Source organism: Loxodonta africana, chromosome 6 (assembly GCF_030014295.1).
Source record: "Loxodonta africana isolate mLoxAfr1 chromosome 6, mLoxAfr1.hap2, whole genome shotgun sequence".
NCBI classification, from domain to species: Eukaryota; Metazoa; Chordata; class Mammalia; order Proboscidea; family Elephantidae; genus Loxodonta; species Loxodonta africana.
The window spans coordinates 20,133,035-20,159,525 of NC_087347.1; the positions used below are offsets into that span (position 1 = coordinate 20,133,035).

At 37.9% G+C, this 26,491-nt stretch overlaps 1 protein-coding gene across 1 annotated transcript in view; it reads right to left on the reverse strand.

The window, feature by feature from the left end:
* The window catches only part of LOC135231565 (putative serine protease K12H4.7), an 85,607-nt gene that overhangs the window by 28,772 nt on the left and 30,344 nt on the right, over positions 1–26,491 (reverse strand). The window contains exons 5-7 of the mRNA XM_064287395.1: positions 16,409–16,523; positions 2,877–3,066; positions 1,335–1,425 (exon numbers count right to left, since the gene is read on the reverse strand). Of these exons, the coding sequence (XP_064143465.1) occupies positions 1,335–1,425; positions 2,877–3,066; positions 16,409–16,523 (396 nt within the window). The remainder of the gene's footprint in view (positions 1–1,334; positions 1,426–2,876; positions 3,067–16,408; positions 16,524–26,491) is intronic.

Sequence of the window (26,491 nt, forward strand, 5' to 3'; positions counted from 1 at the left end):
TGAAATCAGAAAATTCTGTTCTTTGCCATCCTACTGAGCCCATACTCATTGCTGGACTAGTAACCAGTGGCAGGAAGAAAGCTCCATGTATAGCCTGCCTGCCTGTCAGGGAAGAAGAAAGTCCCAAGGCTGTGAGAGGGAGAGGTTGCCTACAATGAGCTGCACCCTAGGACTCCTCAAAATCACTTAGCTCCTAGTGTCTGGAACCCCAAAGACAGACTAAAGAAAGGAGCCAAGGAAAAAGCAAGATTTAAGCCCCTGTGTCCTAGAAGCAAAAAAAGATATGTAAAGAAAAAAGGGCTGAAGAAGTGGGTGGGCCTTCTCCCCATATTGGTGGAACACACACCAAAAAAAGTGAGACTACAGTAGGTGTTTACCCCTATGCAGGTACCTTCACTATAGACATCACTCTTTAGAAATATTGTTCAATTAACACACTTGACATTGACTAAGTCATAACTCCATTTCTATTAGGGAACTTCAGGTTTCGGGACTTTGATAGGAGAAACTATAGGCTACAAATTCATACTTTTTCTCTCCAAGTTTATACTTTTATTGTGATTTTACCTTGCAATATATTTTTGTATATTAGAATATCTATGCATTTTCATGTGTAATGTATCTGCACACGCACCTGCTCATAAATAATCTCCCTCCTGCAATCTTAAGCATGAAATTGCTTTCAAAATTTTTTCATATTTATTAACTTCTATTTCTAGTGGACAAATCTAGTGGTCAGGAACCACATCTTGCTCTTCAAACTCAGTAATTATGAACAAAGGATTGTAAATCTATGAGAATAAAGTTGATTAACAGTGATCTTTCTTGTTTCATAAAAACTGCAAATATTGGCTAAGCTAACATTCAAAACAGTGGATGACTTGTCTTCCTTTATTTACAGCTTTGTTGTCACTGTGCTCCTTATTTGGATGTTTCAACAAATACCCAAAGTGTCTTCTTGGTAAAAGAGTATTAAATAATATAACCCTGTATTTCAATCAAGTAAGACCGATGCTACTGGTGTATTTACTCTTCTGTATAGGTTCTAGAGGATAAAAAAAAAAAAAAAATTTTTTTATCCTCTAGATACTATAGAGTGTTTCCTGGCAGCTACTAATTACGGTAGGTTCGGAAGTATGGGATTTGGTTGCACTTATCTTACTGAAATATTTTTTATTTCTCAAACTTCCATCCAAAAGATTTCTCCTTTAATTTTTCACCACTTTGGAACTGGCCAATCTGATCGATTTAATCTTCTGTTTAACTATTATGGGGGGGGGGGACTTGCAATCATAGTTTCTTGTGGCAAACAGAAGTCATAGCAGAGCCTTTACCTGAGAGGCAATCCAGAAAAAGTGTGGTTCCTTGAATGTGTGGTCTGAAAGAAGCCAAGTTCAGTGCAAGACTGATAGAACCATTGCCTGTCTAGAAAGCAAAACATCAATTGAGTGAACCAGAAATGATACTTTTATTGATAATCAAATAAAAAGCTTAAAGAGGTTTGATTACTTTAATTTACATGCAAGGAGCCTGGGTGCTCACTGGTTATAGCCCTTGACTGCTAACCAAAAGGTCAGCAGTTTGAACCCACCAGCTGCTCCAGGATAAAAGATGTGGCAGTCTGCTTCTGTAAAGATTTACAGCCCTGGGAACCCTATAGGGCAGCTCTACTCTGTCCTATATGATTGCTATTAGTCAGAATCTACTCGATGGCAGTGGGTGTTATTTTGGATTAATTTGCATGCTGCTTGTGACATTTTAAAACAAATATGATCTCACATCATTAATGTTGTTTTAGTCATGTGTAACATTACCACACCAAATAATGAGACTGTGTCCAGTGATCAGGAGAGCTAGCAAGGACCCCACATGCTCCTGAAGTAATCCTCTCTCCTTCCCCCCATGACTATCTCTATGAGCACCTTGGATTTGTCCCACCGTCCTCCTTCTATTTCCAGCCTCTGATGGGAACAGGCTCCATTCTCCCTGCATTTTTTTTTTTTTAATTTAATACCCCCTCAGGATTTCCCAGGCCCTTCTCCAGGAAGCTTTCTGAAGGAGGGATGCACATTTGATGCCTCTGTACCTTACCATCTCCACACAGTACGTCATGTTATGACTTCAACTTTTCTCCCAGGTCACCAATATAGGTAGGAAGAGTAAATCAATGCATCAAATTGGGGATAATAACTTAGAAGTTCAGATCATCTAATGTCTAGCAGCTACATCAAGGATTCAAAAATCTTTGAGCAATTTCATTAATGACTTTAAGAACTATTCATCTTGAAAATAGATTGACATTATAGTTACACTGGATTTCAAAAAGCTAGTGGAAGAGAGAAGGTCCCTGGCTGATGCAAACCATTTGTGCTGACTACCAACCAAAAGAAGAAAGGTTTGGCAACCTGTTTCTGTAAAAAAATGCAGCCAAGAAAATCCTATCATGCAGTTCTACTCTGTAACACTTGGGGTCGCTATGAGTTGAAATCAGCTTGAAAACAACATGTTAGGTCATCCGACAGTGCAACCAGGTTTTATAACTGCTCTGTATAGAATTTTAAGTGGCTTGGCATCAGTGACATTTGATAAATGTTGAAAAGTACTAAGGGGCATGATTCTCAATTCTTCTTCTTGCAATCCTGAGCGTTCGGTATTTCTGTCTCTCTTATTAAAGTAATTTAACCTGTGTATGTCTTGCTCCTCAACTCATTCTCTGTCTCCTCCCATCCTTGAGTAAGTCCCTTAGCTTTGTTTTTTTTTTGTAATCCTCGCAAAAATGCAACCTCACAATTTGCAGAATGTTTAATTCATATAGACATTCTCACATTTCTCAACCCCATAAGAAATAGTTCCATTTTCATCAGGTAATACTTTACCTTCCTCAATATTTTCCTTGTCCAAGTCAGAATCAGACATGCTTTTCAGGAAATTTTGGTAATTTGCATCAAGGCAAGAGGGATTTCCATTCTTGAACCTAATAGTCATAATTCTTGCATATCTATAATATGGTGAGCCCAGTGAGGTGTTAGTCATCTTGTCACAAAAGTCATCAATGTTGGGAGTACTCTGGAAAAACCAAGATTTCAATAATCCTTAAGATAATATACATGGAATGGCTTTCAGCTCCAAAAGGAATTCAGCTCCCCAAATTATTTTAAATGCTTTAAGTGATTCCTTTTTAAGTCAAATAAGGTACAAATACTCTTTGGTGACACAACTGGAGATCAAAATTAAAAACAATCAACTCCTCTGAATCAGTTACATAGTATGTTAGAAGCAAGTCAACATTCCTTGTGCAAGACACATAGCTCATAAAAGTACATGCTTTAACAAGGCCTTTTGGTAATCAGGAAACCCTGATGGCCTAGTGGTTAAGAGCTACAGCTGCTAACCAAAAAGTCAACAGTTCGAATCCACCAGGCACCCTTGGAAACTCTATGGGACAGTTCTACTCTGTCTTATAGGGTTGCTATGAGTGTGAATTGACATCAACAGATTTTTTGTTTTGTTTTGATTTTGCATTTAGGTCAGTATTTGGTTTCAAAGAGTTTACAAATCAGATAGCTTTTATTGAACATCTGTTATCTTGCCAGGGCAGAGCTAGAACCTTTGGGAGGTGTAAAAGATGAAAGCCAGTCGAAAAAGACAAGATACATACAATATGAAAACAGTAATGAACTCCACTTGGGATTTTGAGAGAGGTCATAAAGGACTAGAATTATGAGAAAAGTCTTCTTAAGAAGGAAGAAATTGAGGTGAACCTGAAAGATTGTGTAGGATACATAGATAAGTAGAGTGCATTTGTATGATTACACCCTGTTTATAGAATAGACAAAGTTATAGAGATTAGAGTTTAACAATGGTTACAAGTGGCAAAAGGGACAGAGAAACCAGGGAATCATTGTTTGGGTAACATAGAGCTTTTTGTTTGTTTGTTTTATTATTTTTGATGGGGATGGAAAATTAGTCAACATCATATTGAAGATGGTTGTACAACACAATAGATGTAATTGTTCTTATTGAATTGTACACCTGAAAAAAGTTGAATTTGTAAATGTTGTGTTTTTATAGTTTTACAACAATAAAAATTAAAAAAGGAAAGTGCATTTCAAGCAAAGGGAGTAACCTGTCTGAGGAAGTGATGGCAGGAATGTATAATGTCTAAGAGAATGACCCAACAGGCCTGGATGTGTGACCTTAACCATCTCAACCTCAGTTTACTTATGTGCTCAGTAGAGACACTAAGAATAAGATAATCAGAATTACTCATAAGCTTGTGAGGATTAAATGAAAGCAGCCCCCAGTATAGTGCCTAGAACAAATGTCATGTGAGAAACAGCAGCATTGTTATTATCATAATTATATTTCTTCTTCCATTTGCTTTATTGTGGTAAGAATGTAGGTAACAGAAACTTTGTTGTTTCTACTATCTCCCTATATACAATTCTGTGACAATAATTAGATTCATCATGTTTTTTAACCCTCACCATATTATTATTCTTATTTAATCAAGAGAAGTAACTATTGGCCATAGAATGTGGTTATATTCTAGAACTCTTTAAGTTTGAAGAGATGTAGTAATAATGAATTATTCAAGGTTTTGGACAGGTGAGTAACCTAATTAAAAAGATGCTCAAGGAAGATTGGCCCAGGAGGAAGAACTGGGTGGTATTTACAGGAGATTCAGAGACATCCTGACTTTCTGTTACTGGCCAAGTTATTGACTTCAAGTTTGTTTTTTTTTTCATGTAGGAAAAACCAACTGAAATGCCATAGTCCATCAGGAAATGGATTTGGGCAGAAATGTGTATCTTTTCTCACCTCAGTTATTAAAAGTCCATTATCAGTTATTCTTAGAAAGAAAAATGTTTTGCTAATGACGTACTACTTAGGGAACTGGGAGATTCTCTTCTACACAACCTTTTTAGTAAGCTTATTATATTATTATAGGGTGCTGATATTTCTATTTTTGGCATTTGAGGGGAAGATTTGTCTACTCTTTCTTGACAGAAACAGACCGCAAGGTTCGAATTAGAAAGCAGTGTAGGGTTTATTCAGCTAAGTAATATATCAGAGATTTTTCTGGCCTGGCAGATGGTGACAACTAAATTTCAGCCTCCCTAAGTTCTGGAAGAAGTCAGTCACTTGTTCGCACATTAACTGCAGTCTTAATTGCAGATTATGGCTTAGTTTTCCAATCACACTCCACCTTACTTTCACCAGCAATTGTAGAAAAATTGAGCTCAAACCCATGAAGGGTGGAAAGTCTCTTTATAACTTTTATGCTTAATAATTCTCTCTATACACATCATTTTGATTCATCCAGTAGGAAAGTACTTGAGTCAACATGAATTATCTCCAGGGAAGAGTCTTCAAAATTACAAAGTGCCCCAAACCAATCTCATATAGTTTTGTATAGGAAAAAAAGACTACCTTGGACAGGAAAATGCAGAATAGGCTCCTCCCCAATTACATCAATGCAATATATGTATTATTGTGATTTAGGTGAAAGTTTAAAAAGCAAATTAATTTCTCTTTAAATAGTTAATACACAAATGGTTTTGTGACATTGGTTACCAAACCTGTAATTTGTGAATATTCCCCCCCTTACGTATCCCAGGTTCCCTGTTTCCATTCGTCCGGTTTTCCTGTCCCTTCCTGCCTTCTCGTCTTTGTTTTGGGATGGTCTGACAATTAGTCTCATATACATGATTGAACTACGAAGCACATCCCTCACGTGTGTTACTGATGGCCCTGTAGGCCTGTCTAATCTTTGGCTGAAGGGTGAACCTCAGGAGTGACTTCAGTACTAAGTTAAAAAGGTGTCCAGGAGTGATAATCTTGGGGTTTCTCCACTCTCCGTCAGACCAGCAAGCCTGGTGTTTTTCTTTGTGTGTGTGTGTGTGTGAATATGAATTTTCTTCTAAATTTTTCTCCTGCTCTGTCTGGGCAATGCAACATTTTTAACTGAAACCATTCAGGCAGCATATACACACACAAAGAGTCCTCAATTTTTTCTCTCTCATCCGAATGCTTAATTTTACACTTTTGCTGATTATCAATATTAGAGGGATAAGGGGTCTTTGTAGAAATTTTTTAGAGGAATAATAAATCTTATTTCAAATTTGCTGCTTATTAAAACCTATAAATTTTTAGTGTTGATGAATTATACTTGGTGATTTGTCTGTGGACTTAGGAATCCTTAACGAAACATTGAAAACCCAGGTGGTGTAGTGGTTAGGAGCTACAGCTGCTAACTAAAATGCTGGCAGTTTGAATACACAAGGCACTCCTTGGAAACCCTATGGGGCAGTTCAACTCTGTCCTGTAGGGTCGCTATGAGTCAGAATCAACTTGATAGCAACAGGTTTGGCTTGGTTTGGAAAGCTAAATTTGGAGTCCCTGGGTTGTACAAATACTTAGTGCTCTTAGCTGTTAACCAAAACCCTGGAGGTTCAAGTCCACCCAGAGTTGCCTCAGAAGAAAAGCTTAGCAATCTACTTCCAAAAAATTATCTATTGAAAACACTGTGGACCACAATTCTACTGTGACACACATGGAGTCACTATGAGTCATACACAGACCGAAAGGCAGTCCTTCAAACAGAACAAGGGGATATTGCCTGGTTTAAAATCAGGAAAGATGTGCATCAGAGATATATCATCTCACCATACTTATTCAGTTTGTATGCTGAGCAGATAATTCAAGAAACTGACTACATGAAGAACAGGGCATAAATATTGGCAGAATGCTCATTAACAACTTGCTTTACACAAATGACACAACCTAGCTCACTGAAAGTGAAGCAGACTTGAAGCACTTACTGACAGAGATCAATGACTGCAGCCTTTGGTATGGATTACACTTCAAATAAAGAAAACAAAAATATTCAAAAATGGATCAATAACAACATCATGATAAACAGAAAAGACTAAAGTTGTCAAGGATTTCATTTTGGATGCACAATCAACACCTGTGGAAGCAGCAACCAAGGGATCAAAAGACACATTGCATTGAGAAAATCTGTTGCAAAAGACCTCTTTAAAGTGTTAAAATGCAAAAATGTCACTGTAAATACTAGGGTGTGCCTGACACTAGTCATGTTGTCTTCAATCAGCTCTTGTGGGTATGAAAGCTGAACAATGAATAAAGAAGATTGAAGAAGAATTACCACCTTTGAATTATGGTACTGACAAAGAATATTGAATATACCATGAACTGCCTGAAGAATGAACAAATCTGTGTTGAAAGAATTACAGCCAGAATGCTCCTTAGAAGCCAGGATGGCAAGCCTTCATCTCACATACTTTGGACATGTCATCAGGAGGGACCAGTCCTTGGAGAAGATCATGGTTGGTAAAGCAGAAGATCAGCGAAAAAGAGGAAGACCCTCAAGGAGATGGATTGACACAACGGCTGCAACAGTGGGCTCAAGAATTGCAACAATTGTGAGAAGGTGGATCCAAGATGACACAGTAGTCAGATGCTTCCAGTGGTCCTTCTTACAACAAAGACCCAAAATAAAAGTGTATTGATTATATCCATGACAATCTAGAAGCCCTGAACATCAAGGCAAAGTTAAGAAATCAGACTAAGTGGCAGTGGGAGGGAGAGATGGTTCAGAAGCAGCGAGGAGTTGCCTGGCTTAACTCCTTAGCCCCAATCCCCTGTTGCAACTGTGACAGGGCTGACAGCAGTGTTTGGGACATGGTTATCTCAGTGAAAAGAATGAGCAAGTGGCTCAGGTCTGATTTGCTGGTGTGACTGTGACAGGGCTGGCAGCAGCATTTGGGATACAGTTTCCTTAGTCATAGAGAACCAGCAGCACAGAGTCTACTCACGCCTCCAGAATCAGCAAAGAACAGCACTGTTGGCACAACGTAAGTGCATGCGTCTAATTTACCTCATGGATCAAATAGCTCCTCTTTCCAAAGAACTCTCTCCCATTTATCTGATTCCTCCTCCCTCTGCCCCAGGCCCTGAGCTGGCTTCAGTGACAGTCGATTTCCCTGGGCCTGAGATAGGTCCTGCTATACGCCCTGGCTTTGGAGAAGAAATAAATAATAAATGAGGGAAAAATAATATGCCAGCTCTCCTAAGCTGGGAACTTATGGAAGAAGTAGCTCCTGTCTAGGCACAAGCGGTCCATGAACTTTGAATGCCTTTCATCCCTGCATGAATCTCTGTGGACCCATTTCAGCACCAAGGCCCTTGTTGTCATACTGCAAGGGTGTATGTGCCTGAGATCTGACTTTAACTGTTTCAGCTGTGCAGTTTTTTGACATTTGGCACTATGCTGCCTTTTAAACAGGGTCCTCACCTACCCCCATCGGGGGGCTGAGGACTGGTTGCTCCACCCATGCCGCATGGCCACCCATAACAGGGGTCAAGGATAAGCGGTGCCTCCCAGTCCTTACAGTTAAAAGTACTGGGGGCCTACGGTACTGCTACAGAGCCCACCCACCTGTATGCTCTAGAGAAAAAGGGTCATGTCTTCCTCACACACACTCAGGGGACAGTTGTCAGCCCCCTGCCTTGCTCAGGGTGTGACCCCCTGATGCAACCAGAAACTTGTGCATATATCAATCACCACTGCTCCTCTAAGACCATAAGTGAGAGCCAGCACCACACACTTGGTGACTGACTACCTGGACACCTGAGCTGAATCCATACAAGGAAAGTGAATGGACTCCTAGGCTCATATACCTGGTAACAACTCGAGGCATATGGTGACAGGATATTAGAGTTTCAAAGGCTACAATAACCCAGATAGGTCACTCAAGCAGCCTATTTGGGTATCAAAATAAAACAAAACAAGAAAGTAAGATGCAGTAAGCAAACATAAAATAAACTAATACAATAACTTATAGATGGCTCAGAGACAACAGTCAATATTAAATCACATAAAGAAGCAAACCATGGTCACTTCAACAAGCTCCCAAAACAAAGACTCAAGGAATCATCCAGATGAAGAGGTATTCCTGGAATTACCAGAGGTAGAATACAAAAGATTAATATACGAAACTCTTCAAGAGATCAGAAAGGAGATCAGGCAAAATGCAAAAGAAGCCAATGAACAGACAGATAAAGCAGTAGAGGAAATTAAGAAGGTTATTCAAGAACATAATGAAAAATTTAATAGAGTGCAAGAATCCATTAAGAGTTAGCAATCAGAAATTCAGAAGATTAACAATAAATTTTCAGAATTAGACAACTCAATAGAGTCAGAGAAGCAGAGCTGAGGAAATGGAAGTCAGAATTAGTGAGATTGAAGATAAAACACTTGACAACAACATATTTGAAGAAAAATCAGATAAAAGAATTAAAAAAAAAAAAATGAAGAAACCCTAAGAATCGTGTGGGGAAGTTTCAAGAGAAATAACTTATGAGTGATTGCAGCACCAGAACAGGGAGGGATAACAGAAAATAAAGAGAGAATTGTTGAAGATTTGTTGTCACAAAACTTCCCTGATATTGTGAAAAACATGAAGATATCTATCCAAGATGCTCATTGAACCCCATGCAAGATAGATCCCAAAAGAAAGAAACCAAGACATATTATAAGCAAACTTGCCAAAACCAAAGATAAAAAGAGACTTTTAGGGATAAATGAAAAGTCACCTACAAAGGAGAGTAAATAAAAATAAGCTTGTACTACCTGGCAGAAACCATGCTGGCAAGAAGGCAATGGGATGACATATACAAAGGCTTGAAGGAAAGGAAAAAAAATTGCCAGCCAAGAATCATATACCCAGCAAAACCATCTCTGAAATATGAAGGTGCAATTGGGATATTTCCAGATGAATAGAAGTTTGGGAATTTGCAAAATCCAAACCAAAATTACAAGAAATACCAAAGGGAGTCCTCTGGTTAGAAAATCAATAACATCAGATAACATCCCAAGACTAGAACACAGGGCAGAGAAACCAGAATATCAATACAGATAGGAAAATCACAAAAATAAATCAAGATTAAAAAAAAAAAAAGCTCAAAACAGGGAAATAGATTCGTCATTATGTAAAAGATGAAAACATTAAATCAACAAAGAGGGACTAAGAAATATAGACATAGATCTTTCATATGGAGACGAAGTCAAGGTGATATAGTGAGATAAATTTTGGTTTAAACTTAGAAAAATAGGGGTAAATATTAAGGTAATAACAAAGGAGACTAACAATCCTACACATAATAAAATAAAATACAAGGAAAATATAAAGACTCAGTAAAAACAAAATCAACAGCAATAAAAAGAGGAAAAGACTGTCTTATTCTTCACCATACAAAAAGAAACAATCTTTGATGGTTATGAGGGAAAGGAGGGGTGGAGAAGGAAAAACACAATAGACAATAGATAAGTGGAAACCTTGCTGAAGGGTAAGACAGTTCACAATACTGGTAAAGCCAGCACAACCTGTATAAGGCAAGGTCATTGTAGCTCCATAGACACATCCAAACTCCATGAGGGACTGAATTGCTGGGCTGAAGCCTGTGAGGACCATGGTCTCAGGGAATATCTAGCTCATTTGACATAACATAGTTTATAAAGAACATGTTCTACAGTCTACTTTGGTGAACAGCATCTGGGGCATTAAAAACCTGTGAGTGGCCACCCAGGATACTCTGCTGCTCTCACCCCTTAGGGAGCGAGGAAGAATGAAGAAAACTAAAGATACAAGGGAAAGATTGGTCCAAAGGACTAATGAACCACATCTATCATGGCCTCCACCAGACTGAGTCCAGCAAAACTAGATAGTGCCTGGCCACCACTACTGACTGCTGTGACAGGGATCACATTACAGGGTCCCAGAGAGAACTGGAGAAAAATGTAGAACAAAATTCTAATTCAAAAAGAAAGACCAGACTTGGCGGCCTGACAGACTGGAGAAACCCTGAGACTATGGCCCCTGGACAACTTTCCAGCTCAGTAATGAGGTCACTCCTGAGGTTCACCCTTCAGCCAATGATTGAAAAGGCCCATGGAACAAAGCTAGGCTAAGGGGGTGCACAAGGCCTGGGGCATGGACTGGAAGGCAGAAGGGAACAGGAAAGCTGGTAATAGGAAACCGATGGTTAAGAAGGGAGAGAGTTGACATGTCATGGTGTTGTTAACCAATGCCATAGAACAACATGTGTACTCACTGAAAAGAAACTAGTTTGTTCTGTAAGATAAAAAAAGAAAGAAAAAGGGAAAAGATTTTTACAAAAAAAAAAATCTTCTCAGCACAAAAAATTAAGTGGAAAAAAGAAACTGTCGACAGCACACAAAGAAGACATTAAAATTGCAAAACTAAACTCACACCTATCCAGAACTAAGCTGAATGTAAACGGACTAAACACACCAATAAAGACACAGACAGTGGCAGAATAGATACAAAAACGTGATCTGTCTATACGCTGCCTACAAGAGGCATACATAAGACTTAAGGACACAAAACAAACTAAAATTCAAAGGATGGAGAAAATTATATCAAGCAAACAACAATCAAAAAAAAAAAGCAGGAGTGGTAATACTGATTTCTGACAAAATAATTCCCTATCTAGAGATTTGGAGGTGAGGCCATGAATCTGCCCTGTTTATATGCATTCTAGGCAACTGTGTTTCTAACTGGTCCTCGTCACAATTTCAGGAATTCTGGTAGAGATGAACCCTCTTAGGTGATGATATTGAAACCACCTCTCACCACCTAGCCTGGCATTTCAGGGGATTTCTTTTGGTTTACAAGAGCTGAAGCACTATTTTAGCCAGTCTTAATTTTGCATTGTTTCCTTGATTGAGGGGAAAAAGTCTTCAAAAATGCATAATTTGCTGAGAGTCACATGTGTACATGGCCTCACATTAGATACCAATGCATTAACACATATATTTCTCATTTCTAGTGGGACCTTCAAAGGGCAAACCTCGATTTTCATACTGGAGTTGTATAGTAGCTCAGAAAAAAATAAGTCACATGAATTTCAAACCACTCATCTCCCCTTACAGTGCATAAACCACTTCTAAATCTAACTTTGAGCTATTCTCAGAATAAAAGCTATATTGGTACATAAGAAAATTCTATGCTGTGAAGATTTTAAATTTGTACTTACCAATTCAAATATTTCTAAGAACACTCTGAGATTTCAGTCATGAAGTAAAAGGTAGAATGAAGCATCTTATAAGTAACAAAAATCTTGGAAATGTTTTTTAAAAAGCATTGAGGAGAAAAGTCTATTCTTTACAAAGCCCCTTCCAAATATTTCCTAACTGCAATGCATACCTCAAGAAATTATTCGGTACAATTCATTGAAATCACCCAACCAACAGGTGCTGAGAAAGAGAATCTGGCTTCTGAAAAGTAAGGTTTGAATTTTAATGAGCACACAGGCTTTCTTTAAAGGTTCTTCCAGGAAGGCAGTATTGTGCCATCATCTGCAAAACATTCTCACACCTTGGCTCTATCTCCTATTTGCTGTGTGACTATGGGCCAGTTACTTGGCCTCTGTGAGCATCAGTTTTGTTATCTTCAAATGAGGAGATAACAATGCCCACCTACAAGAGTTATTTTTAGGGTTAATGAGATAAAGTGAATCCACCTGTAATGTAGAATGATGCTAAATCATAGCCCATATTCAATAAACCTGGTATTTTCCCATGACAATATGAACATTTAATTTAGAAAAAAGAACAGAATAAAGGAATATTGGAAAGATGGGACAGAAGAATGGAAAGAATGAAGGAAGGATAGAAGTATGGGAGGGAGTGAGGAAAAAAGAGAAAAAGAAAAGCAAGTGAGGATGAAAGAGTTTACTTAATCTAGACTCTATTTTAAAAGAATTTAAGAAAATTTAATATGTATTATCCCAGTAGTTAATATTTGGGTTTTACTCAGAGAAATTCACATTGAAATCCTGACTCACCCCCTTAGTAGCCTGTGACTTTGGGCAAGTGATTTAAAGTCTTGAAGCCTGGGCTCCTCATTTGTGAAATAAGGCTGATATAAAGGCACTGCAAGAATTTCTGAGCGGAAAAAAATAACTACTTAGAATAAAGTTTGATGAAGATGAAAGACTATAGCCTCCAGTATGGATTACACCTTAACAAAAAGTAAACAAAAATCCTCACACGCTGGACTAATAAGAAACATCATCATGAATGGAGAAAAGATTGGATTTGTCAAGGATTTCATTTTAGTTTGATCCACAACCAGTGCTCACGGAAGTAGCAGTCAAGAAATCAAAGGACACATTGCATTGGGAAAATCTGCTGCAAAAGACCTCTTTAAAGTGTTAAAAAGCAAAAATGTCATTAAGGTACACTTGACTTAAGCCGTGGTATTTTCAATTGCCTCATAGGCACACAAAACAGCACAATGATTTAGGAAGACTAAGAAGAATTGATGCCTTGGAATTATTCTATTTGTGAAGAATATTGAATATGCTATGCATTGCCAGAAGAATGAACAAATCTGGCTTGGAAGAAGCACAGCCACAATGCTCCTTAAAAGCTAGCATGGCAGGACTTAGTCTCGCATACTTTGGACATGTCATCAGGAGTGTCAGTCCCTGGAGGACAACATGGTTGGTAGAGGGTTGCAAAAAAGTGGAGGACCCTCAATGAAATGGATTGACACAATGGCTGTAAAAAATTGCTCAAGAATAATAATTGTGAGGATTTTGCAGGACCTGGCAGTATTTTATTCTGCTGTACATGGGGTAGCTATGAGTCAGAACTGACTTGAAGCACCTCACAAAATCATAACTTCTGGAGCAGGATGAGCCCTTGGTCTGTGGTAGTTGTTATTGATATAATTATCTCATTATTATATAAACAAGTCAAGGCCCTTGGATATTAATTTCTAAGCAAACTTATTTTGATATAAGTCCCTTAAATCTGCAAAAGACCAAATTTCATAATCTCGGCCTTCTTGCAGAACTATCAGCCTCGGAAGTAACCTCTTAAGTGTTTGGAGGATAGTCATATGGTTTTTGGGTTCTCAATCCTGGAAATATTGTCATCATTGCTGAGAGTTCCTGCCAAACAAATTGGAGACCAGGCACATCAGTTACAATGTGAATAAACCCCCTTTCTTTTAGTAAGAAGGTAGGCATGAAATTAACTCCCACAGATTAAATCACAGGGAAATATCTGTACCCGAAAAAAATTCACTTAATTCTGATGAAAGGTGGGCCTTGCATATCATTAAAGAGATTTTAAAAAAATGCATATAGACTGAATTCAATTATTCAGGGTAATAAAATACTTATGCATAATATTCAAATTAGAAAACAAATATGCAAGTCAGTCATCAAAAGCAAAGTCTTTTCTTAAATGTTTCCTTAAAAACAATGGAGAATTGACTCCACAAACTATTTCTAAATAGGATAGGGAAGAAAATGTGACCCTCATCTGTTCCTCGTAACTAAAATATTCAGATGCTGTGCGGAAGAGGGACAGGAAAGTGAATGTGGGTTGTTTTCCTGTTTCAGCCACTTGGAAACGGTGTTTGGGACAAGAAGGTGGTGGCAGTTTCTGCTCCTCAGCCTGACTTTGTTGTTTTCAGCATGTGTTGCCTAGAGGAAGGAAAACTTTAGATACTAAAGAAAATGGGAGCAAGCCAGAGTCTGCTCTAAAAGAGGGTATGATCTAATAGCAGGAATTTACTAATAGGGCACCTAATGAGGTGGAAAAAAAACTTATACAATAAGATCACAAATGAAATGCTGGTAGTTGAAAGTAGTGGTTCATGAAAGAAGGTGCGTCTGCTGGTAGCAATCAGGAGAGGTTTCATGGAGAGGGTGGCTTTTGAAATGTATTGGGAACAGGCATGGTGGGCATTCCAAAAGACTACAGTAACATGAGGGAAAATGTGCTTATAAGTACAAGAACATCAAATTGTAGAATTTGACTGGAACATAAGTTATGAACGTTGGAAGAAGGGAACTTCCTATCATGGCAGACTGAACATGTGTTGTAGTAGTTCATCTTGTAGATGAAGTAGTGTTGCCTAATGGTTCTTTAGCAAACAATGCAATGAGATAAGAACTGTCCTTTATGAGAATCAGTCCACAGCTTTGAATAGGAAGGGATATGCTGGGGTCAGACAGGAGGCTGAAAGACACATCAGAAGGCCATTAAGGATGTGAGTGAGAATAGGGGAGGGATGGCAGTGAAGGAAGGCATGGTTACAACTATCTGTCTTTACCACTCTTTCCCAAACACACAGCACAGTGCCTGGCACTAAGTTGGTACTCATTGTGGGAGGATGGAAGCAAAGGAGGAAGAGAGAGACCAGAATAAGTGAAGGAGGGATAGAAAGTGGTAGATAAGGAGGGAAAGTATTAGAGATTGCCCATTACAACTTTGAAAACTTCAGTGGAATATTCTCCACTCATAATTATGAACCCCCTGTCTCCCCCAAAAGAAGAATGCATGTAAAAACTGGTGATATGCAAGATCTGTACTCTAGTTAACTGTATTTCACCAACGTTATTTGGTTTTGACAATGTACTATAGTTATATAAGATGTTAATATTGTATAAAGCTGGATTAAAGGAAGATGCAGCTTCTCAGTATACATTTTGTAACTCCTTGTGAATCCATAATTAGTTCAAAATAAAATGTCCATGCAAGTTGCAAAACACTTTCATCCCCTAGTTCTAGGAGATGCCTGTCCTTGTACTTACTCTCTTTGGCAGTTTACCTGGCTGGGTAACAACAGGGTGACCTGGGGGATGACACTGCCATGGTTAGTTACCCCAGCCTCAGGGACATGTCCATAAATCTCTGACATTGCTCAAAAAAAACTTTATTTCCCTAATCTCCAAAAAAAGTTAATTTTTTTCTAGATATATCAGAGTTCACAAGTTTTCTATTTCAAAATCTATCTTATTCCATGACCCAATGGAGCAAAAGAGCAAAAAATTTTATCATGTTTATATTCAAATTCTCTTTTAAATTTCCTGCATCTAAGAGTTATTCCAAATATTAATATTCAGCAAACCTTACTCTTTAGTCCATACAAGACATAGTTCAATTATTTTCTATTTGCTTATAATTGTTATGAAATAGTTCAAGTTCAGAGCACTCATACTTAATTGGACAACTCTCTCAAATTTTTTAAATAAAAGAGATTAATGAAATAATTGAGTTCTGGTCTACATTGAATCCATTATTCTACTATTTCAAAAGAACTTCTAAGCATATGTAGAATAAAAGAGGAGTAAGAAGAGAAAATCTACATATTTCAGCACTTACTTTGATACTCAGACTAGAGGCTTGTATGTATTATTTTAATTTTTATGCAAACACCCACACCATGTGTACCTTTCTCTACAATTAATTTATCACTCCGAAACAATTAGAAAATGCCTACTTCAGTTTTTCTTTCTTTCTCCACATCTTTTCCCCTCATTTCTTTCTTCATTTTCTTACCTTAATTGTTTCATTATCCTTATTACGCTGAATAATTGAAGCCAAAAATATCAACAAATTCTCTACGAAATAGGTTGAGTCCATTACTGAGTTAACTTTAAGATGCTCACATAACCTGTGGGAAAGAAAACAGGAAAATACAAGTGAAGTTCCATTTCACTTGACCTTTGAAGCCCAAATGTAGAAAACAGTCCAAAATGAATGAATAGTAGATTTACTCAGAATTATTATACTGTGGAAAGAGACATAAGTTATGGCTCTTACTTTTAAGTTTTCAAAATATGTCTAAGAAAATAATTCCATCCAGCATTTGTGTTTCACTACTATTACCAAAATGCTTTCATTTAAACCAGCCCATTGGACCACAACTTCCCTGAGACCATTCTCAACAATGGTTAGCTCTGAAAATTCCAGATAGTAGGAAACTCAATTTTTAAGCAATATGTTTCTGTAATATACATTCAATTGAGATTAAAAGGACATTTAATGGGATCAGTACATGTGTATTGCTGGCCAGTATGATTATGAAGAGCATCACATGTCCTTTTAATAACAATCGAATTCAATAGCCACGGGCTTGTTTTTTTGGGGGGGGAGTGGTTTAGATCCCATTTCTATACCTCTACACACACAAGCAGTATATATTCGCAGGTCACTAACACTGAAATACAGATGCAGAGGAAAGCTTATATTATAGGGAGGAATTCAGAAGAGGACATGGAACAAGCTATATCATTGCTGATTTCAGATGAATCACCGCTGAAAGCAGAGAATACCAAAAAGATGTTTACTTGTGTTTCATTGACTAAGCAAAGGCATTCAAATATGTGGATCATAACAAATTATGGATAACATTGCAAGGAATGTGAATACCAGAACACTTAATTTTGCTCATGAGAAACTGTATATAGACCAAGAGGCAGTTGTTTGAATGGAAAAAGGGGACACCGTGTGGTATAAAATCAGGAAAGGTGTGCATAAGGACTGTATACTTTCACCGTACTTGTTCAATCTGAATTCTGAAAAAAAAATCTGAAAAGCTGAACTATGTGAAAAAGAACACAACAGGATTGGAGGAAGACTCATTAACAATCTGTGTTATGCAAATAACACAACCTTGTTTGCTCAAAGTTCAGAGGACTTGAAGCACTTTCTGATGAAGATCAAAGACTAGTCTTCAGTATGGATTGCATCTCAAGCTAAAGAAAACAAAAATCCCCAAATCTGGACCAATAAGCAACATTATGATAAACAGAAAAAAGATTTAAGTAGTCAAGGATTTCGTTTTAATGCATCCACAAGTAACACCCATGGAAGCAGCAGTCAAGAATCAAACAATGCATTGCATTGGGCAAATCTGCTGCAAAAGACCTCTTTAGAGTGTTAAAAAGCAAAGATTTCAATTAAGGACTAATGTGGGCCTGATCCAAGCCATGATGTTTTCAATCACTTCACGTACATGTGAAAGACGCACAACGAATAAGGAAGAGCGAAGAAGAATTGATGTTTTTGAATTATGGTGTTGACAAAGAATATAGAATATACCATAGACTGCCAAAAGAGCGAACAAATGTGTCTTGGAATTACAGCCAGAGCGTTCGTTAGAGCTAAGATGGCGAGACTCTGTCTCACATACTTTGGACAGGTTATCAGGAGGGGTCAGTCCCTGGAGAAAGACATCATGGGTAGTAGAGGGTCAGGAAAAAAAGGAAGACCCTCTAGGAGATGAACTGATGCAGTGGCTGCAACAATGGGCTAAAGCATAAAAATCGTCATGAGATTATGCAGGACCGGGCACTGTTTCCTTGAGTTGTACATTTGGTCCCTGTAAGTCTGAACCAACTTGAAGACACCTAACAACAACAGCAACGACATCCTTTTTGCCTCTGACACTTTATTCAGTTAACCAAGTCATACTTTTGAATCCATCTAGCACATTACATCCTGCCTCTGGTCCTTTGAACTACCTCTGAAGCCTTGCCTTCATGGCACCGACCTCAATCTCATCTCTAATACAAAAAACTAGCTGTTACAAATTTCATGTTGTGTTTGAACCTTGGCACTCCCTATATTCCTTAGCATTGCATGGAGTTCAGGGGGGAATTCTTCTCCTTGAACCAACCCTGGGGAAGAATCCCAATCTCTGAGCTCATCTGTTTTGTTGTTGACAGCTGGTGTCATGGTGCGTAGCAGGGTGGGTAAATTGTGAAGGAAGAAGAGAGATCTAAGTGTCAGAAACCTAGTATACAAGCAATGAGGATTGAAAATGCCTCTTCGTGGACAGAGGATTAACCAAAGCACAATGACATAATTTATGTGAAAGAAATTTAAGATCCATAGAAGAAAGGACAGAAGGAGGCCACTGTCTGATATAGATTTTGTACATCCAGATTTAATACAAATGTATTTCAGTGTAAGCATTAAAGGTAGACTTATCGTTCTCCATGAGTGAAGTGAAAGGTGAAGACACATACATGATTTGTAACTAATTTGCAAAAGGAGGCCTGTGGAGCAGTGGTTAAGCTCTCAACTACTAACCAAAATGTCAGCAGTTCAAACCCCCCAGTCGCTCTGTGGGTGTAAAGACCTGACAATTCGCTCCTTTCTAGGAAACCCTTTGGAGCAGTTATACTCTTTCCTATAGGGTCGCTTTATGTCAGAATTGACTGGACAGCACACAATAACAACAGTCTCCCAAACAGGAGAAACCTGGAAAAGGAGTGGTTGCTGCCTTCATAGTTAAGGTACCTGAGAGGTATATGTCGTACAGAGAAGTCTACACTTCGGGGGATACTGACCCAGTTCAGATGATTAGTTTGTTGACAGTATTATCTCCCATCTTCAGAAATCCTTCACATTGTATGCATAGAAATGGGTCAAAAGTCAAGACACAATAATGGGGGGGGACCTAATCCTCATCCTCTGTTGGACTAGCCAAAGTCCGGTTCAAAAATTTTCATCAAGTATTACAGTGATGACACCACAACTCTTAAACGTTAGTGGGTTATAAACTTGAACTCTGATGAGAACTATCACCCTTTACCCTAGAAATTTTCTGTTCACACTCACGTAGATGTTTACAGACTTTCAGTATTTCAGGAACACAGTCCAAGAATGTTTGAATAATTTAATTTCCTTGAAAAAAATATTAAAACTTGATGAAAAAACAAGAAATTCTTAGTGTGGAATTTAGAATACTTAAGAAAAATATGGGGGGAAATGAAAATAGGAAAAATTAATTACAAAATGAAAGCCAAGTGTAACAGGCTTAGTAAAATAGCAAAATCTATTTGGGCTAAACTTTAAACAGAAAATATCTAGTAAAGACGAATGGTACTAAAAGGAGCAACAGTAAGACTCAAGGGGTGGAGGGTGGTGGTGGAAAGCTACCCCTTATGAGATAAATAGAGAAGTGAGAAGAAGCTGCATTGACTATGCAAACACCCAACATACAAATTAAAATTACAAGAAGAAACTTGATCAGTTTACCCAAGAGAGCACAGGGAGATAGCAGGTTATTGTGATAAAATCAGAAAACGAAAGCCAGAAATGAGATGCAAATTGGAAGACAAAGAAAGCCTTGTACTAAGTTCTTTACATACGTAAGGGATGAGAGTCAAGTGACAGCTATAGGGATGATGGCCTTTCATATTCATTTTAATAAATGGCAAGAAAAATCCCTTAACAACTTATAACTGACTGAAGATCTAGATTACACAGTTCCTAGGAGTCAATTTTAACAATAGTGATTATAATAGAAATAGGCATAATATTTCTCATATGTCATTATAAACCACAATGTTATAAGCCTAAGCATGGAATTTTGTACTCCTTCCTTCCTTCTTTCTTTCAACACTAATTGTCTGAACATTGTAGCGGTCATCTTAAATTGTGAAGGAGAAGGAGACATCTAAGTGTCAGAAACCTAGTATACTAGCAATGAGGATTGAAAATGCCTCTTCGTGGACAGAGGATTAACCAAAGCACAATGACATAATTTATGTGAAAGAAAAGCACTCCATAAATATTGCCTGTTAATATTATTATCAGATATTTCTGCTTGCCAGCATCTAATTCCCCTGTTTTGCTACAAGAGCCCCTTTTCTCACTTTGAAAATCATTCTCATTATTCTCTTAACCCGTGGGTTTCAAGAAGGGCTGACCTCAACTCTTAGTTCCTGGAAGGTCTCCTGACTCCAACTATGGAAGTCAGGATACCACACCCCTAAGCTATGGTAGTGAACGCTTGGGTAAGCCCCTGCCCCAAGCCAAGCAATGAAAACTCTGTTTGGAATATTTCCTGAAAAAAACCTCTTTCTAAGACTGGAGGTACCAAGGATCAGATAAGCCTGGAGCAATCAGTACCATCTTGGTCACCAAATGAGCAGAACACATCTTAATGTAAAAGTAAAAAAAGGAGAAATCATCAGTAGGACATAGTTAAAATCCAGGGGCCCAACTATGTTGAAATTACTTAAGGCTATCTATGGACTTTTTAGTTACATGAGTCACTGATTCCCCTTTCTTACATAAGGTGAGCTGAGTTGTTTATCTGTTGCTTGCAATAAAGAGTCCTGGCCATGTGTACACTATGTGATAGAGAGGTGCTGGTTTCTAAGACAGATGGAGTCCCTGCCTTCATGGAAAACACAATCTACTGAATAAGATTAACAATCCATTACAAATGTGTTGGGAGTTATAAGGGAGGAGACCAGGTTTTAAATGGCAAGGCTTACCAACAGGTACATCCTACCTGGTCTAAGAGATATGGGAAGACTTCACTGAGACATGAACGATGAAAAGGAGCTAATCTAGGTTAAACAGATGACATTAAAACAAAACAAAACAAACAAAATCCTTGCATACAAACAAAATCCTTATAAAAAATCCTTACTCCATAGTATATAAAACGTAACTCTGACTTGTCTTTTAGAACAGGTAATATCAGAAATGGAAAGTCAAGGATACACACTACAGAGAAATGAATGAGCCTATAGATTAAATAGATCTGTGAGATGTGTTAATTTCTGTAAGCAAGGAGGAATCATATATAAGGAGATGGCTAAAGTAAATGTAGAGGTCTTCATGAAGGCACAATGGCAAACATTTTTCAGTGATGACTATTCTGGGAAACTGACAGTATTGGGAAAGTTTAGATGGGAGGACTATTCTGAAGGGATGAGGCGTGAGGAGTTCTGAGGACTGCAAAGAATTTTGTGATCTTAGACAAGTCACATAAGTTTCTAGGTATGACTTTTTCAGACGTATAAAATGACCAAGTGGTTACTAGATGATCTCTAACAGCCCTTCTACAAATTAAAATCTAGAGAAGTGTCTTCAGTGTAGTTTGTCAAAGTTTCAATGTGGCATGTTAAGGTATCCTTCAGACACTTACCAAGTGCTGCTTTGCCATGTTCATATTTTACTAGGGCCTTTGTGTTGATTATACTTCACTTGTAGGATTGTGAACTATCTAGAGAACTTAATATTTAAAGAAAGACAGAAATCAAAGTCCCTGTTTAATAACAAAGAATGTAGAATATTGGCAGAGTGTCATGCTTTTAAAAATCCAGCAACACTCCCAAAGCTATTCAGAGTAAATTATCTAGATTGTGAAATTAAATAAAATGCATAAAGTATAATTATAAAAGAATGTGTCTGGTGTCAAAATAAACACACCAAGTTGTCACAGTGTCAGAAAGTAGTGCCCTTTGGGGATGATTTCCTTATCCTAGACATGTTGTCTCCTCCATTTACAAAGTACTATTGGAAATAGTTTTGGTAAAATTAGCTTTAGAGACATTGACTAATTGTTTTGACTACCCATAATGTTGATAAAATTTGTCCTTTGGATGAGATTCTAAAACAATGAAAAGTCACTTACTCAATAACAAATATACCAAAAAAACCAAACCCACTGCCATCGAGTATATTCCGACTCATAGCAACCCTTACAGGGCAGAGTAGAACTGCCTGGTAGAGTTTCCAAGAAGAGCCTGGTGGATTTGAACTGCCAACCTTTTGGTTAGCAGCAGTAGCACTTTAACCACTATGCCACCAGGGTTTCCATAACAAATATGGGGGGGGTGTGAAACCAAGATGATGGAGTAGTCAGACACTTCCTGTGGTCCCTCTGACAACAAAGACCTGAAAGAACAAGTAAATCTAATTTATATGACAGGGTAGGAGCCATGAATATCAAAGGCAAAGTTGAGGAATTAGAGTGAGCAGCAGGAGATAGGAGAAACAGTTCAGAAAAAGAGAGGAGTTGCCAGACCCAACTCAGTGGGAAACAGCACCCTGAAGGTTGATTCCACTGGCATGAATGCAATGAGGCAAACAGTGGCATTCGGGACTTATTTTACACATCAGGAGAGATCAGCTGTGGAGTGTCTGCTCAACCTTCCAGAACAAGCAAGAAGTGGCCCACAATCGGCAAAAGGTAAGTACATGTGTCTAACCTACTGTGTAGATCAAAAAAATACCCCATTGGGCAAAAACTTCTCTCCCACTTATCTGCTCCCTTCCCACTCTTAATTACATCCCAGCTGGCTGCATCTCCTGGGCCAAAGTAGCACTTGGCACTCGCCCTGACCATTCTTCTGGCCTTGAAGAGGGAAAAAATTAACAAACAGGGAAAAAATAATCTGAGGGTTCCCCTAAACTGGGAACTCAGGGCAGAAACATCTCCTTTGCCTAGGCACAGGCACTGGGGGTCCATGGACTCTGAAAGCCTTTCACCACTGCATAGACCTCTCTGGGCCCATTTCAACAGCATAGGCCCTCATTAGCACAGTACAACAGAGTATATACCTGATGTCTAACTTCACCTGTTTCAGCTATATGATGGAGAGGTAGGTTCATGACATTAAACACTGTTCTGCCTATTAACCAGAGTCATCACCTACCCACATCAAGGGCCTGCGGTCTGGTGGCTCCACCCACAACACCTAGCCACCATGACAGGGATCCAAGAATAAGTGGTGCCTCCCAGTTCTTACAGACAACAGCATTGGGTACCCATAGTCCAGCTGCAAAAAAGGCAGACCTGCATGGTCTGGGGAACAGGGACACGCTTTCCTCACAGACACTCAAGAGTGGTTGTCAGCCCCTTCCTTTGCTCAGTGTGGGACCCCCTACTACAGCCAGATACTTGTGCCTACACCAATCACCCCTGCTCATCTAGGAGTGTAGGTGAGAGCCTGCAGCACTCACTTGGTGAATGAATACCTGGACATCGGAGCTGAATCCATACAAGAAAAGTTAATGGACTCCTGGGCTCACATACCTAGTAACAGCTCTAACTACCTGGTGACAGGATGTTAGAACTTCACAGGTGCCAAAAATCAAACTAGCTCACTAGAGCAGCCTATTTGGGCATATCAAAACAAAACAAAAAGCTAGGACACAATAAGCAAACATAAAATAAATAAGTACAATAACTTATGGATGGCTCAGAGACAACAGTCAATATCAAATCACATTAAGAGGCAGACCATGAGGGCTTTAGCAAGCTCTCAAAACAAAGAATCAAGAAACCTTCTGGATGAAGATAAATTCCTGGAATTAGCAGAGATAAAATATAAAAGATTAATATAAAGAACTCATCAAATCAAGAAGGAGATCAAGCAAAATGCAGAACAAGCCAAGCAGCACACAGAAAAAGTATTAGAGGAACTAAAAGCAGATTAGACAATAGCATAAATGACAAATTTAATAAGCTTCAAGGATCCATAAAGAGACAGCAAAGAGAAATCCAGAACATTAACAATAAATTTTCACAATTAGACAATTCAATAGAAAGTCATAGGAGCAGAATTAAGGCAATGGAAGTCAGAACTAGTGCAACTGAACATAAAGCACTTTGCACCAACATATTTGAGGAAGAATCAGATAAAAGAATTGAAAAAAAAAAGAAAACCGTAATTATTATGTGGAATTCTATAAAAAGGAATAATCTACAAGTGATTGGAGTATCAGAACAAGGCGGGATAACAGAAAACACAGAGAGAATTGTTGAAGATTTGTTGGCAGAAAACTTCCCTGATATCACAAATATGAGAAAATATCTATCCAAGATGTTCATTGAACCCCACATAAAGTAGATCCCAAAATAAAGTCACCAAGACATATTATAATCAAACTTGCCAAAACCAAAGATAAAGAGAGAATTTTAATAGCAGCTAGGGATAAACAAAAAGTCATCTACAAAGAAGAGTCAATAAGACTAAGCTCAGACTACTCAGCAGGAACCATGCAGGCAAGAAGGCCATGGGATGACATATATAAAGCCTTGAAGGAAAAAAAAAATTGCCAGGCAAGAGTTATATATCCATAAAAACAGTCTCTCAGATATGATGATGACATTAGGACAGTTCCAGATAAACAGAAGTTTAGAGAATTTGCAAAAATCAAACCTAAATTACAAGAAATACTAAAGGGAGTCCTCCAGTTAGAAAATCAATAACATCAGATAACATACCAAGTTTAGAACACAGGACAGAGCAGTAAGATATCAACCCAGACAGGGAAATCACAAAAACATATCAAATAGGGAAATCACGAAAATATATCAAAGCTAAAATGCTCAAAAGAGGGAAACAGAAACTTCATTATTGAAAAGATGACAACGTTAAAAAAAAAAAAAAAAAAGAGGGACTACAAAATGTAGTCATAGATCTTTCATATGGGGAAGTTGAGGTGATATAAAGAAAATACAGTTTGGTTTACACTTAGAAAAATAGGGGTAAATATTAAGAAAACCATAAAGGAACCTAGCAATCCTACACATCAAAATAAAAAAGCAAGAAAATGTAAAGACTCAGCAAATACAAAATCAACAACATTGATACAGAGGAAAAGAAAATATATAAAGAAAAACAACTCAGCACAGAAAATTAAGTGGGACAAAGAAACTCTCAACAACACACACACACAAAGACATCAAAATGAAGCACTAAACTCATACCTATCAATAATTATGTTGAACGTAAATGGACTAAATGCACAAATAAAGTGAAAGAGAGTTGCAGGATGGATAAAAAATATCATCCGCCTAAATGCTGCCTACAAGAGACACACCTTAGACTTAAAGACACAAAAAAACTAAAGCTCAAAGGATGGGAAAAAAAAAAAAAACATACTAAGCAAATGACAATCAAAAAAGAGCAGGAGTGGCAATATTAATTTCTGACAAAGCAAACTTTAAAGTTAAACCCACCACAAATGATAAGGAAAGTCACTATATAATGATTACAGGGTCAACACACCAGGAAGACATAACCACAATAAATATTTAAGTACTCAATGAAAGTGCTCCAAAATACATAAAACAAACTCTACACGCATAGAAAAGTGAGATAGACAGCTCCACAATAATAGTAGGAGACTTCAACACACCACTTTCGGTAAAGGACAGAACATACAGAAAGAAGTTCAATAAAGACATGGAAGATCTAAATGCCATGATCAACTAACTTGACCTCACAGACATATAGAGAACACTTCACACAATAGCAGTATACTTTCATTTCCAAGGCACATGGAACATTCTTCAGAATAGACCACATATTAGGCCATAAAGCAAGGCTTAACAGAATCCAAAACATGAAATATTGCAAAGCATCTTTTCTGACCATAAAGTCATAAATGTAGAAATCAATAACAGAAAAAGCAAGGTAAAGAAAGCAAACACATGGAAAATGAACAACACCTTGCTCAAAAACGACTGGGTTGTAGAAGAAATTAAGGATAGAATTAAGAAATTCATAGGATCCAATGAGAATGAAAACACTTCCTACCAGAACCTTTGCGACACAGCAAAAGCAGTGCTCAGAGGTCAATTTATATCAATAAATGCACACATTCAAAAAGAAGAAAGGGCTAAAATCAAAGAATTAACCCTACAACTCTAACAAATAGAAAAAGAACAGCAAAAGAAGCCCTCGGGCACCAGAAGTGAGCAAATAATAAAAATTAGAGCAGAATTAAATGAAACAGAGAATGAAAAAACTATCGAAGAGACTTAACAACACCAAAAGTTGGTTCTTTGCAAAGATCAACAAAATCAATAAACAATCGGCC